General features: G+C 37.0%; 1 protein-coding gene and 1 long non-coding RNA gene across 16 annotated transcripts in view; one reads left to right on the forward strand and one right to left on the reverse strand.

The window, feature by feature from the left end:
• Positions 1 to 14,509, reverse strand: part of PTBP3 (polypyrimidine tract binding protein 3) — a 152,220-nt gene that overhangs the window by 71,439 nt on the left and 66,272 nt on the right. For 5 of the 14 annotated variants that reach the window (XM_072842355.1, XM_072842354.1, XM_072842350.1 and 2 more), the window contains one exon: positions 8,781 to 8,853. The exons of 1 other annotated variant lie outside the window; for it this stretch is intronic. In XM_072842355.1, the coding sequence (XP_072698456.1) occupies positions 8,781 to 8,802 (22 nt within the window). In that variant the 5' untranslated portion in view covers positions 8,803 to 8,853. Of the gene's footprint in view, positions 1 to 1,685; positions 1,841 to 2,191; positions 2,383 to 8,771; positions 8,854 to 14,509 lie in introns of those variants that run through there. 8 more of the 14 variants (XM_072842352.1, XM_072842351.1, XM_072842349.1 and 5 more) reach the window with 4 other exon arrangements.
• Positions 1 to 14,509, forward strand: part of LOC140641883 (uncharacterized) — an 86,103-nt gene that overhangs the window by 40,858 nt on the left and 30,736 nt on the right. The window lies entirely within an intron of this gene.

Genomic DNA, 14,509 nt, shown 5'->3' on the forward strand with positions numbered 1-14,509 from the left:
TTACACATAAATAATCTTATTTTGGGCAGCGTGGGTGGCTCAGCGGATTAGCACTGCCTTTGGCCCAGGGCCTGATCCTGGAGACCCGGGATCGAGTACCGCATCAGGCTCCCTGCATGGAGCCTGCTTCTCCCTCTGCCTGTGTCTCTGACTCTCCCTCTCTCTCTGTGTCTCTCATGAATAAATGAATAAAATCTTTTTAAAAAAAATCTTATTTCTTTTTTAAAATCCAATTTATTTCAACTAAAAAACAAAAACATCTTTTTTAAAGATTTTATTTATTATGAGAGACATAGAGAAAGAGAGCCAGAGACACAGGCAGGCTCCATGCCGGGAGCCCAATGTGGGACTGAATCCCAGGACTCCAGGATCATGCCCTGGGCCAAAAGCAGGCACTTAAGCCCCATGTTGGGTGGAGAGATTACTTAAAACTGCAGACTTTGTAGGGGTACCTGGGTGGTTCAGTTGGCTAAGCATCTGACTCTTGGTTTTGGCTCAGGCATGGGTCATAGGAATGAGCCCCCACAAGGGGCTCCCCCACTGAAAGTGGAGAGTCTGCTTGAAGATTCTATCCCTCCACTTCTCCCCACACTTAGCACACACTCTCTAAAAGAAATACATAAATCTTTAAAATGAAATAACAATCTTTATTAAAAAAATAATTGAGGGCTATGGAAATCAGATTCTTCCCCTTCCTCGGGGTCTTCTAGTTTCTGTTACTGTTTTTCTTTTTTTGATTGTTGTAAGCTATCTCTGTACCAAGAATAAGCCTTAGGTTTTTACATAAAACTGAAAGGTCTTCTTCTCTGGTTTCTTCTGAGCCTTTTACCAGGATGTACTGTCACTTTCTAATTTTCCCTATAGATGCAGTTGTTTTTTAATATGTTAGTCTTTAATATCTCACTCCCAAAACGGGTAAAAGTGGAAAAATGAAGGGAGAGGGAAAGAATACCAGCCCTTTAAAATCACTAGAAGTCACTGGGAGAGAGAGGAGTTTGCTACAATGGGGGTGGGGGTGGGGTGGGGGAGAGATGCAAAGACAATGGTTGCCTGCCTCTGTCTGCAACTCTGTGATCAGAAGCAGCAATTAACAATTAGAACCCAGGGATCCCTGGGTGGCGCAGCGGTTTGGCGCCTGCCTTTGGCCCAGGGCGCGATCCTGGAGACCCTGGATCGAATCCCACATCAGGCTCCCGGTGCATGGAGCCTGCTTCTCCCTCTGCCTGTGTCTCTGCCTCTCTCTCTCTCTCTCTCTGTGACTATCATAAATAAATAAAAATTAAAAAAAAAAAATTAGAACCCAGATTCCTGAAAAGAAAATTAAGAAGACACTATGCTGGCTCTCTCAAGCTATTTGTAAGCTGCTCCTGAAACATGTACATAGCTACCTGCTATGTGACTTAAGTGCAGAGGATGGGGGAGCACCTGGGTGGCTCAGTCAATTAAGCATCTGCCTTCGTCTCAGGTCATGATCCCCGCCCGGGTCCTGAAATCAAGGCCTGAATCAGGCTCCCTGCTCAGTGGGGAGCCTGCTTTGCCCTCTCCCTTCCACCTCCCCTGCTCATGCTTTCTCTCACTTTCTCTCTCTAATAAATATAATCTTTAAAAAGGGGGGAGGGGGGCACAGGATGGGTAGCTGCTAATGTGCTAAGAGCTGAAATTGACCAAAATTAAACACAATTTACCTTCTAAGTCTTCCTCTGGAACAACTTGCAAGCTTTCAATAAACTCCAGATTTCCAAATTACAGAAAGAGTCTGTCAGTGCAATTGTTGTCTATGTAGGGAGTCAGATTCCTGGTGCTTCTTACTCCACTATTCCCAGAATCCTCCTTCAATTATCTTAAATTAACAAAAACAAAACAAACCAAAAGGGGGGAAAAAAAAAAAAGGAGGGAGAATAGTCATATATCCACTTTGTGGATATTCACCATTTTGTACAGACCCAAGTTTCCACCTGGTATCATTTTCCTTGAGTCTGAAGAACTTCCTTTACCATTTCATGAAACAGACATCTGTTACTAACCAATGCTTTCAGCTCTTGTGTGCCTCAAAGAAAGTTTGATTTTAACTTCATCTTTGAAATTTTAAATGGATATAGATGACTGTATTTATTTTCAGCACTTTAAAGATGTTACTACTTCACTGTCTTCTGACTTAAAGTTCAGAGGAAAAAATTCTTATCATTCTTACCTTTGTTCCACTTGAAAACAATGGGACATTTTTGTCCCTCCGGCTACTTTTAAGATTTGTTCTGCATTCCTGGTTTTCAACAATTTGATTATGATGAGCCTTGGTGTGGTTTTCACTGTATTTATCCCGCTGTAGTTCACTGAACTTCTTAGTTACGTGGCTTTATAGTTTCCACTATATTTGGAATATTTTCAAGGTATATCTGCTTCCCTGCCCCTATCTTTCTTCTTTCTGGAACCTGAATTACATATATGGTTAGACCATCTGATTTTTGTTCTATAGTTTACTAAAGACCCTCTTCATTTCTTTCTTAATCTTTTTTTGGTCTATGTGCTTTAGTTAGTATTGCTTGTTTTGTTTTGTTTTAAGATTTTATTTTTAAGCAATCTCTACACTCAATATGGGGCTTGAAGAACTCAACCCAGAGATCAAGAGTCAGGTGTTCTACCAACTAAGTTAGCCAGGCACCCCTCTACTGCTGTCTTCAAATTCACTGATCATTTATTCTGTATAACATGTGCTATTAATGCCATGCCATGTGTGTTTTAGACATAGTCTTATGTTTAAAAATTCCATTTTTCTCATTATGCTAATAGTTTCCTTTAAATCCTTAAACATACTTTTAATAATCACTTCAAAGTCCAAATCTGCTAATTTTATTACTTGTTGCCATTCTCTAGGTCTGTTTCTTTTTTTAAGGTTTTATTTATTTAATTAGTGGGAAATGGGGAGAGAGCATGCACATGTGAGTGCAAGAACAGAGGGAGACACTGAGGGAGAGGAAGAAGGAAAGACTCCCAATCAGACTCCACTCTGAGTGAGGAGCCCACTACGAGGCTTGATCTCTGGACTCTGAGACCATGACCTGAACCAAAACCAAGAGTTGGATGCTGAACTGACTGAGCCACTCAGGTGCCCCATCCAGGTCTCTTTCTGTTGACTGACTTTCCTACTGGTTATGGGTCACAGTTTTTGTGGTTCTTTCCATGTTTGGCAATTTTTGATTGAACAGTCAACATTGTAAGCACTAGAATTTATTTATTCCTTTAATATATTCTTTTCTGGAAAAAATGGTACTTTCAGATCAGGCAACTGTTTTGGAGCTTGTTTTTAAGCTTTATTAGAGTGCGTTTAGAGAAGGCTTTATGCTAGAGCTGGTGTACTCTTATTGGTAAGGCACGTGTGGCTTACTATTTAGCAACAGATTCAAAGAGAGATTCCAGAGCACTTTTCTCACAGAGCACTCTGCTCTCCCATACACTGCTTAGCCCCCGGTTGCCTCAGCCTTCCCAAACTTGGATCTCTGTCCCTTTAACTTAGCAGCAATTCTAATATGTTTGCTTGGGTTCCCTTACAGAGAGTCCAGAAAAAAGGCCAGCATGATTATAAGGCTGACTTCATTTGTTAACTTTTATCTGAAATCAAAGTCCTATAATAATAATAATAAATTTCAAATAATAGCTGCTTTTTAAAAATCACTGCTCATATAAAAAGTCTAAATGTAGAAATTCCAAATCTGGAATGGTGACATATAGTTATCAGTGACTCAGCTCTACTTGTTTTTCTGTTAGGGTATAGCCTTCATCCTCCTCATCTAAGATGGAAACTGAAACTCCTGCAGGCAGTAGGATAAAAGAGGAAAAAGTGTACCCATGTAGAAATGCTCCAGAAGTAACTTCTATAACTTGCACTTACATCTCATTAGCCACGACTTAATCACATGATCCCACCTAGCTATAAGGAAGAATGAAAAGTAGCTGTTTAATTTAGGAGGCAACTTGCCCAGATAAAAATTAGGGTTCTATCACTAAAGAAAACAGAAAAGTATTACACAACAGTCTCTGTCATAATTCCTAAGATTAAATTTATTTTTTCCCTAAGATTAAATTTAAAAAGCGAAGTATACAATTCATGAAGAAATGTGCAAGACATTTTCATAACTACCAAAGGACATAAAATAAGACCCACAAACACGAAATCACAGGTCAGGATCCCAGAAGGAAAGGCACAATTTTGCTTATCACCAATTCTATTTCATATCTTGCAGTAAAACCACAAATTTGTAATTGTGAATTAATTTAACTTGTGAAATTTCTTCTCCATGGGTAAAGTAACAGGTGTTAATATGTTGACCTCATTAATAGAACTTTGGCAACAGCTAAATTATATCCGTTTTATCATCTTTTGCTAACAATTAAAAATCAGTTATTACCCAATAATGATTCAATGTTCAATCATTTCGATGGGATCAAAATAAAGCTTTTGGGAAGTCATTCTACCAAAAGTAAAATATCTAATACTAATGAAAATTGAGTTTTAAAAGTTCTGTATTAAAGAGGAACCTGGGTGGCTTAGTTAAGTGTCTGACTCTTGATTTTGACTCAGGTCATGATCACAGGGTCATGAGATTGAGCCCCAACTTGGGCTCCATGCTGGGCATGAAGCCTGCTTAAGGTTCTCTATCTCTCCCTCCCCCTCTACCCTCTTTCCTCCCTCTCTCTCTCTCTCTTAAAAAAAAGAAAAAAAAGTTCTGCATTAAAGATCGATTTTTTTTGAGATAATAAGACAAATATAAGTATTGTGCAATAGTGTCATGATAAAAATACTGTTCTGACAGTCCTATGAGGCAGACATGGACTTGCAACTGGATTGGAACTCCTTGTATAAGCAATATTCTACTAATAGAGAGATACTATAGTATCAAATTTTAGAAATTATTTTAAATCCACATGTAGATTAAATGAACCACAAAAATTTTGTGATAAGGTTATAATGAATACCAAAAGGTCCTTCAATACAGCAGTATTCCTGATCTCTTACCTACCCATTATCAATGCGATTTTTAAAATTCTTGTATCTTTGAAAAACTACTTTACACAGGGATTAAAACCTCTTTTATAAATGAGCCCTAAAAACCTTTCTCTCCAAATTTGTTCAAAGCCAATTAGGATTCTTTATTATAGTCAAGGAATAGAGCACCAATATAATGAAATATTAAAGCTTTTAGAAATCTGCAAATATTAGATGAAATATCACAAAAATATATTTGCTAAGTGACCTCACAGCCCCCCCAAAAGTGAAATTTATGGGTGTCATGTCAATAGCCATGCCCCTCAGTGAAAGCAAACTAAAATTAGAAATTTCCCATCAGGGATCCCTGGGTATCTCAGCGGTTTAGCGCTACCTTTGGCCCAGGGCGTGATCCTGGAGTTCCGGAAAGGAGTCCCACATCATGCTACCTGCAGGGAGCCTGCTTCTCCCTCTGTCTGTGTCTCTGCCTCTCTCTGTGTGTCTCTCATGAATGAATAAATAAAAATCTTAAAAAAAAAAAAAAAAAAAAGAAAGAAATTTCCCATCAAGGAAGGAAGGAAGCAAGCAAGGATTTAAAAAGGAAGCCTATCTCTTATCTCTTTCAGATTCTGATGGGGAAATGCAAATGTTTAGATTTTGAATTTTCTCTTCCTCCCTGGTATAAGAGTCTCCAAGACAATAAATTGACATATACATTAGAACATGTTAGGGGCTGGTGATACCTTAGAAAGTCTAGCAGAGCAAGCACAAAACACCTTAGAGATTCTCAACAGAAGAAAAAACAACTTAGCTAAAAATTATGACTCACACAAGGAAAAGCTCTAGACAATAAGCTAATATTTAATGGAAGGATTAAAAAGCACATTAGACAGCTGAATAGAGAACGAGTGAATCAGAAAACGATTTTAAGGAAATTATCTAAAATACAAGACCTTAAAGAGAAAGACATGACAATGAATGTAAGAGGTTAAAACAAATGCAGGACTGAATCAAGTGGTCCTATACATGTCTAACTGGAGTTCCAAGAAGAGGCAGTTCTGGGAAGAGCTGGGTCACTTCCTAAGTAGGATAAATGAAAGTAGTGAACCTTAGATTATCACCTAAGAAGCTTTCAAATTAAACAAAAAACAGTGCCTAGACCTCCACACCCATCCACTCCACCCTAAGATTTTAGAATTGTTGTGTGGTGGGTCAAGGTATCTATGTTTTCCTCAAAGCTTCCTAAGCTCTTTTAGTGAGCATCCAGGGTTGAAAAGCTGTGATGCATACCTACAAATAGCTAGTTAAACCACTGAACAAAAATAAAGAGAAAAATGTTTAAAAATAGCCAGAGAAGGGCATTTGGGTGGCTCAGTTGGTTGTCTACCTTTGGCTCAGGTCGTGATCCCAGGGTTCTGGGACTGAGTTCTGCATCAGGCACCCTGCTCTGCAGGGAGCCTGCCTCTCTTTCCTCTATGTCTCTCATGAATACATAAAATCTTAAAAAAACAAAAACAAAAACAAAAAAACAAAAAACAGGGCAGCCCCAGTGGCTCAGCGGTTTAGTGCTGCCTTCAGTCCAGGGCGTGATCCTGGAGACCTGGGATGGAGTCCCACATCGGTTTCCCTACGTGGAGCCTACTCCTCCCTCTGCCTGTGTCTGTGCCCCTCTGTGTGTGTCTCATGAATTAAAAAAAAAAAAAAAAAAAGAGAGAGAAGTAATTTTACCTACAAATAACTGTAGGTTATTCAAGACTGACAACAGACTTCTCAAAAGAAGCCAAAAGAATAGAACAGTGCCTTCAAAGTGTTGAGAAAAAAATAACTGCCAACCTAAACTTCTAGATAGCTGTCAATTGTGATAATGAAATAGACATTTTTAGTCAAAATCTGAGAGGTTACCATTTATAAAGCTTTGTGGAAATAGCTACAAAAGAGGTTATGCTTCAAGAAGAGCAATACTAAATACAGATGGAATGGGATACAAGAAGAAATTCAAAACATAAAAGCAAAACACAACAAACTGCTGCTGCCAGCTAAACTCCCATTTCATATTTCTTTCCTAAGTAATCACCAGTATGAAATCTTTCTGGTCATCCATCCTGGTAGTTCATAAACGTGACCAAAGTGACCTGTTTTTAAAATAAGAACAAACAAGATGAGCCCCACCCTACCTGTACTGTAATTCTAGGAATATGGACTTTTACAGTAGGCTCCACACTGGGTGAGACTTGAACTCACGATCCTGAGATCAAAGTATGAGCTAAGATCAAGAGTCAGGGGCTTAACCAACTGAGCCACCCAGGCACCCTAAGGGCAGACAGTTTTTTACAAGCCTACTACACCAAGAAGATAATCAGATTTAGAGATGTTAGATTCTAGCATTTTCTTCATAAACCAATTCTCAAAGTATGGTTCCTTAAATGGCAGCATCACCATTACCTGGGAACTTGTGGAAATACAAATTCTCAGGACCCACCTCAGATCTGCTTTATTAGAAAATCTGGGTATGGACTCAGCAACCATGCTGGAACAGGCCCTCCAGGTGATTCTGATGTCAGCTCAAGTTTGAGAGAGCTGCTTTAGTTTCATGCTCATATTACTCTGTTCACACTTTTACATGAACAAATTCTCTGCTGCTGTCTTACCCATAAAAATCTTTCCATTTAGTACTATAGAGCAATGTTCTGTGGTTAAACAATTCCCATATATTCTTAATCTTTTCAATGAATTTTCTTTGCATCTTTTGCCTTAACTGAACCTAGTCCACTTCTCTTATACAGTCCTCACATAAAAGCTATTCACTGTCTCAAACCATGTAGCTCAGGCTCTGGCAAGTGAGGTCCACTCATTCCCTAGTAACTCCAAAAACATTTGGATAAAGATCTGGCCTTTTCTGAAACTCTCTAATCTTCATGCCTTTTCAACTGTGGATGACACTAACTTCCAAATTTCTCATGATGTTCAGACCAGAGAACCCAATGATTATCCAACATTCCCATTTGGATGATGCAAAGAAACCACAAACTCAATACGTAAAAATCTAAACCAGTCATGTTGTCCAACTCTGTTCTTCCTACATTTTCTATATGAATATTTCTATATTAGATTAGAAAATATTTCATATTTTCTATATGAATGGACCACCACTTAACTATCCAATTATCCAAGTCCAAAACCTGAAAATAAATCATCGATGAAATCCCTTATTAAACACTGAATTAAACACCCACTACTATCAATTTCACCTTGTACAAATAAATTATCATCCCTAACTAGACACCCTATACATCAATAACCTCTTAACTGCTCACTAGCCCCTCCAGTATTGCACTCCTCCAGTTCATTTTACAGTCCCGAAATTTCAAAAACATTTTTAAATCATGTGGTAACTTATGGAATGTAAATTATGTTCCAGTTTTTAAAAATCATGTGATCTTACAGTTTTAATACTTCTATTATTCTAAATCATCTTTAAATACAAGCTTTTACAACCAGCTCTTTAACTCTATTGTTCTGGGTCACCAACTTATTGACAGTTTTATCATAACTATGTAACACAAAGAACATCAATCAAAAAACTATCAAATTAAATACAAATTAATTCTTAAAACTTAAGAGCTGTAACTGGTAATTTCATTTATGTAAACTTTACTGCAATAAATTTTTTGTTATAAACATTTGTTGAAGTGCCATTATTTATAAGATGAGCAAACTAAGAACACTGTAAATTTTTTTTTTTAACTCAAGGAAAGTAAACATTTTAGAATTTGAGAAGATGAAAACTCACCATACACACCTGTAGGAGTAGAATTGTTCATGGTAAAAGGTCCGTTAATAACACCAGAAGAAAGAAGCTCATCAGATCCCCGCTGGAAAGCAAGGGCAATATTATATTAATAAAGCAAGCCTTGGATAATAGTCTACATTTACTACCAGAACTATCAAAAGCTAGTATTACTTTGAATATCAAGGCATTTAAGGAGAAGTCCTTAAGAATCACAAAACCTAAAGGTTGGAAGTAAATTTTACAGAAGAAAAATTATTGCATATCCACAGGTTATTAAAAAATTTTCTAAAAAAAAAAAATTTCTATCACATAAATGGGGACATAATCCTGCAACCCTTTTTGAACACACCCTATCTTCAGATGTTATATTTGAAGTACCAAAAATCATATTTAGGGGCTTCACAAAACTGTTTTTCTAATTTATTTTAAAGTAGATTTAGTATATTAAGATGTTAAGTTTTTGTAGTATTTATTTCTAAGTACTCATGTGGAAATAATTTGTGTAGTACCCACTAAGAATCCCCATTTCTTCATATCTATGCATTTTTTTTAAGTTGAACACAAAGATGCAATTTATTTCTATGCTGACCAAATCTTTTAAAATCTGTGATTTTTTAAAAAAGATTTTATTTATTTGAGAAAGCCAGCATACACAAGTAGTAAAGAGCAGAAGGGGAGAGGAAAGACTCTCAAGCCACTAAGCGGAGATATATCCCAGGACCCTGAGATCATGACCTGAGCCAAAACCAAGAGTCGTAGCTTAACAGACTGAGCCACTCAGTTTTATATCTAGGACTTACTAAGAAAAAGAAAAAAGGAGGAAAAAAATTCTCATTATTAATCCTAAGAAAAAGTTAAGATAAAATAAAATGACAAAAGGGGTATCTGGATAGCTCAGTGGGTTAAGTGTCTGCCTTTGGCTTAGGTCATGATCTCAGAGTCCTGGGCTCAAGCCCTGCATCAGGCTCTATGATCACCATACTGTCTGCTTCTCCTTCTTACTCTCCCTCTATTCGCACGCACTCTCTCTCTCTCTCAAATAAATAAATAAAATCTTTAAAAAATGACAAAAGAGTTCAACAGGCATCTAACAAAGTGGTAGACTTAATTTTTGTTCCAAAGTATTTGCACTTTCTCCTTTTCCTGTAAAAGGATTTTTCACCCCTATCCATGGTCATGTGACTTGTAATGCCTCCTGTGAGAGAATACTTCCCTCACCCACTGACACTGAGCATGGTTTTGTGATATGCTTGGCCTGTGGAATATGAATAGACATGACCTATACTAAACCCAAGCAGAAGCTTCAAAAGATATTAGTAGTTTCTGTAAATCCTTTCCTCTTTTCCTCTGAAATAAGAGCATATTCCAAATAGAGGATGCTCTTTCAGCCTGATTTTCAGAATAAGAACACATATAGCTTCATAACAGCCACCAACACTGTAAGTGAGCCAGGAATAAACATTTTTTTCTAACCAATATCTAAGTGACCAATATCATATCCAATAAACATATGAAAAGATGATTAATCTCACTGGTTATTAGAGAAATGAGAGTTAAATCCACAATAAAACTACATATTAAAAAAGACTGACAATATCAAGAGTTGATAACAACGTGAAGCATCAGAACTAGTAAGTTGCTAGTTAAAGTGCAAGTTAGCACAACTCTGGAAAACTGACCTAATATACTGAAGTTGAATATATGACTATCCTACAATCCTTATGTATTTTACTTCAAAGGATATACTCAAGAGATTGCATGCTTATGTGAACCTAAACATATAAAAATGTTCTCAGCAGCATTATTTCTATTCATCAAATTGCAAATAATCAAATGTTATCAATGACAGAATGGACAGATTTTTTCCTAAGTAAATGAAAACATTTTTATTTAAATTAATTAACATATAGTGTACTATTAGTTTCAGAGGTACAGTTCAGTGATTTATCAGTCTTATATAACACTCAGTGCTCGTGCCCTCTTTAATGTCTACTACCCTGTTATCCCACCCCTCACCCCTACTCCCCTCAGGCAACCCTGTTTGTTTCCTATGATTAAGAGTCTCTTGGGACACCTGGGTGGCTCCATGGCTGAGCATCTGCCTTTGGCTCAGGTCATGATCCCAGGGTCCTGTGACAGAGTCCTGCCATCAGGCTCCCCGTGGCAAGCCTGCTTCTCTGTCAGCCTAGGTCTCTGCCTCTCTGTCTCCCATGAATAAATAAATAAAATCTTTTTTTTTTTAAGTCTCTTATGATTTGTTTCCCTCTGTGATTTAGTCTTATTTTTCCCTCCCTTCCCCTATGATCCTGTTTTGTTTCTTAAATTCCACATAAGTGAAATTGCAAATTGTCTTTTTCTGATTGACTTATTTCACTTAGCATAATTATCCTCTAGTTCCATCCATGTCATTGCAAATGACAAAATTTCCTATTTTTTGATGGCTAATAATCCATTGTGTGTGTGTATATATATATATACATATACACACACACACACATATATATAAACACACACACACATATATACACACACACATCTTTATTCATCTGTCAATAGACACCTGGGCTCTTTCCATAGCTTGTGTATTGTAGACATTGCTGCTATAAACGTTGGGGTGCAGGTGCCCCTTCAGATCGCTACATTTGCATCTTTGGGGAAAATATCTAGTAGTGCAATTGCTTGGTCATAGGGTAGCTCTATTTTCAATTTTTTGAGGAACCTCTGTGCTGTTTTCCAGAGTGGCTGTACCAGCTATGCATTCACCATCAACAGTGTGAGAATACATAGATTTTTGTAATTCAGTGATTTATAGTATTAAGAATGAACTACTGCTCCATATAATAATATAGATGAATCTCACAAGTATAAGAAGTCAGTCACCAAAGAATATATACTATACTGCTGCATTTATCTTGAGTTCAAAACTACGGTCAAAACTAAATTACACATTGGACAACAATGAACCTGGACCACTTTCTTATACCAAATACAAAAATAAAGTCAAAATGGATTAAAGACCTAAATTTGAGATCTGAAAAAAATAAAATCATAAAAACTGTAAAAGTCCTAACTTCTTTGACATCGACCATAGCAACTTCTTTCTAAATATGTCTCCTGAATCAAGGGAGACAAAAAATAAACTATTGGAACTATATCAAAATAAAAAGCTTCTGTACACCAAAGGAAACAATCAACACAATTAAAAGGCATTCTACGGAACAGGAGAAGATATTTGCAAATGATATATCAAGTAAAGGGTTAGTAACCAAATATATAAAGAAATGATAATACTCAACACCCCAAAAACAAATAATACAATTAAAACATGGACAGAAGACATGAACATTTTCTCAAGAAAACACAGAGAGCTAACAGACACATGAAAACATCACTCATCATGAGAGAAATGCAAATCAAAACTACAATGAGTTATCATCTCACACTTGTCAGATCTTACCAACAGGTGGAGAAACAAAAGGTGTTGGCAAGGATGTGGAGAAAGGGGAATCCTTGCACTGTCAGGGGGAATGCAAACTGGTGCAATCACTGTGAAACACATTGTAGAGGTTCCTTTAAAAAGTTAAAAATAGTACCCTACAATCCAGCAACAGCACTGAGTATTTACCTAAAGAATACAAAAATACTAATTAAAGGAATACATGCACCCCAATATTTACAGTAGTGTTATCTACAACAGCCAAATTATGGAAACTGCCCAAGTGTTCACCAAGTAATGAAGGGACAAAGGTGTGTGTGTGTGTGTGTGTGTGTGTACACACACACAATGGAATATTATTCAGCCATAAAAAGAAGGAAATCTTGCCATTTGCAACGACATGGATGGAGCTAGAAACTATTATGCAAAGCAAAGTAAGGCAGAGAAAGACAAATATAATATGATTTTACTCATATGTGGACTTTAAGAAACAAATGAGCAAAGGGAAGAAAGAGAGGCAAGCAAAGAAACAGATTCTTATTATAGAGAACAAAAGGATGGCTACAGAACAAAAGGAAGTGGGTGGAGGGGAATGTTTAATAAATAGGTGATAGAGATTAACAGTGCACTTGTGATTGAGCACAGGGTGATATATGAAAGTAGAGAATCACTACGCTGTATACCTGAAACTAGTATTACACTGTATGTTAACTGGAATTTATTTATTTTTTTTTAAGATTTATTTATTTGAAAGAAAGACAGGTAGATCAGGAGGGGGAGGAGGAGGAACCGAGGGAGAGGGAGAAGCAGACTCCCCGCTGAGCAGGGAGTCTGCAGGGCTCAATCCCAGGACCCTGAGATCATGACCTGAGCCTAAGGCAGATGTTTAACCTAACCGTTTTACCCAAGAGCTAACAGGTGCCCCTGTTTATTGGAATTTAAATAAAAGCTTTAAAAGCAAAAAAAAAAAACTATTATACTTAAAAGGACATCATCAAAAAATGAAAACACAAGCTGGAGAATGGGAGAAAATATCTGCAAAAGCTAAGTAATAAAAAGACAACCCAATTAAAAAACAGGCAAGGGATGCCTGGGTGGCTCAGTGTCTGACTCTCCCTTTGGCTCAGATCGTGATCCCAGGGTCCTGGAATTGAGTGCCCCATCTGGCTCACCATATAGAGTCTGCTTCTCCCTCTACCTATGTCTCTGCCTCTCTCATGAATAAATATTTAAAATCTTTAAAAAATAAAAATAAAAAATAGGCAAAAGCATTTGAAAAGACATTTCTCCAAAGATGGACAAAATGGCCTACAAACACATGAAAAGATACTCAACATCATTAGACATTAAGGAAATGCAAATTTTAAAACCACAGAGAACACTTCAAATAAAATTTAAGACTGTGATATCACCACATACCTATCAGAACAATTAGAATAAGGAATAGTGACAATATCAAATGTAGGTGGAGATATGCAAGAAAGTGGATCTCTCATACATTGCTGACAGGAATGGTACAGCCACTTGGAACAGCTTGATGATTTCTTTATAAAAATGAAATATACACAGTAATCTCAAATGACTGTATTCTCAAAATGAAAATTCACATATTCTATGATTTTAACATTCTCAAAATGACAAAATTATAGAGATGGAAGAGACTAATGGTTGCAAGGGAGCAGAAATGGTTGGGGGGGAGGTAATGGGCATGATTGTAAAAGGGTACCAGAAGGGAGATCTTTGTGATGATTGATCAATTCTGTATCTTGATGGTGTTAACTTGACACATGCAATAAAATGAAACAATTATAAATAGGCATTGTATCAATGTCAAGTCTTTGTTTTGATAGTGTACTATACTTAAAATGTAACCACTGGAGGAAACTGTGAAGGGTACACAAGATCCCTCCACAGTATCTTTACATCTCTAAATTTTTTCCAAATATACAGTTAAAAAACAAAAACAAAAACAAAACAATGAGAGGGGTGTGCTCATTCTGAGCCAGAGGATTCCTATTGACTTGAGACTTGCCAGCCTAAAATAGTCCTTACCATTACCTATGCTGAATCAATCCTCAAGGGATAAGAAAAGATTGATCAAGCTGCCAACTAACTACAGTTCATTCTCAAGAGTTCATGCCTATACAGTGGTGATCCAAAAGGCCTACCTTCAAAGGCAGACAACATTCAAAAAAACATAAAACAAACAGAAAACCCCACAAAGGATCAATCAAAAGGCAACACACAGTAGAAAAATTACAAAACTCTAAATTATGAGTAAATAAGGAGTGTTGTAAAATGA

The sequence above is a fragment of the Canis lupus genome, chromosome 10 (assembly GCF_048164855.1).
Source record: "Canis lupus baileyi chromosome 10, mCanLup2.hap1, whole genome shotgun sequence".
NCBI lineage: Eukaryota > Metazoa > Chordata > Mammalia > Carnivora > Canidae > Canis > Canis lupus.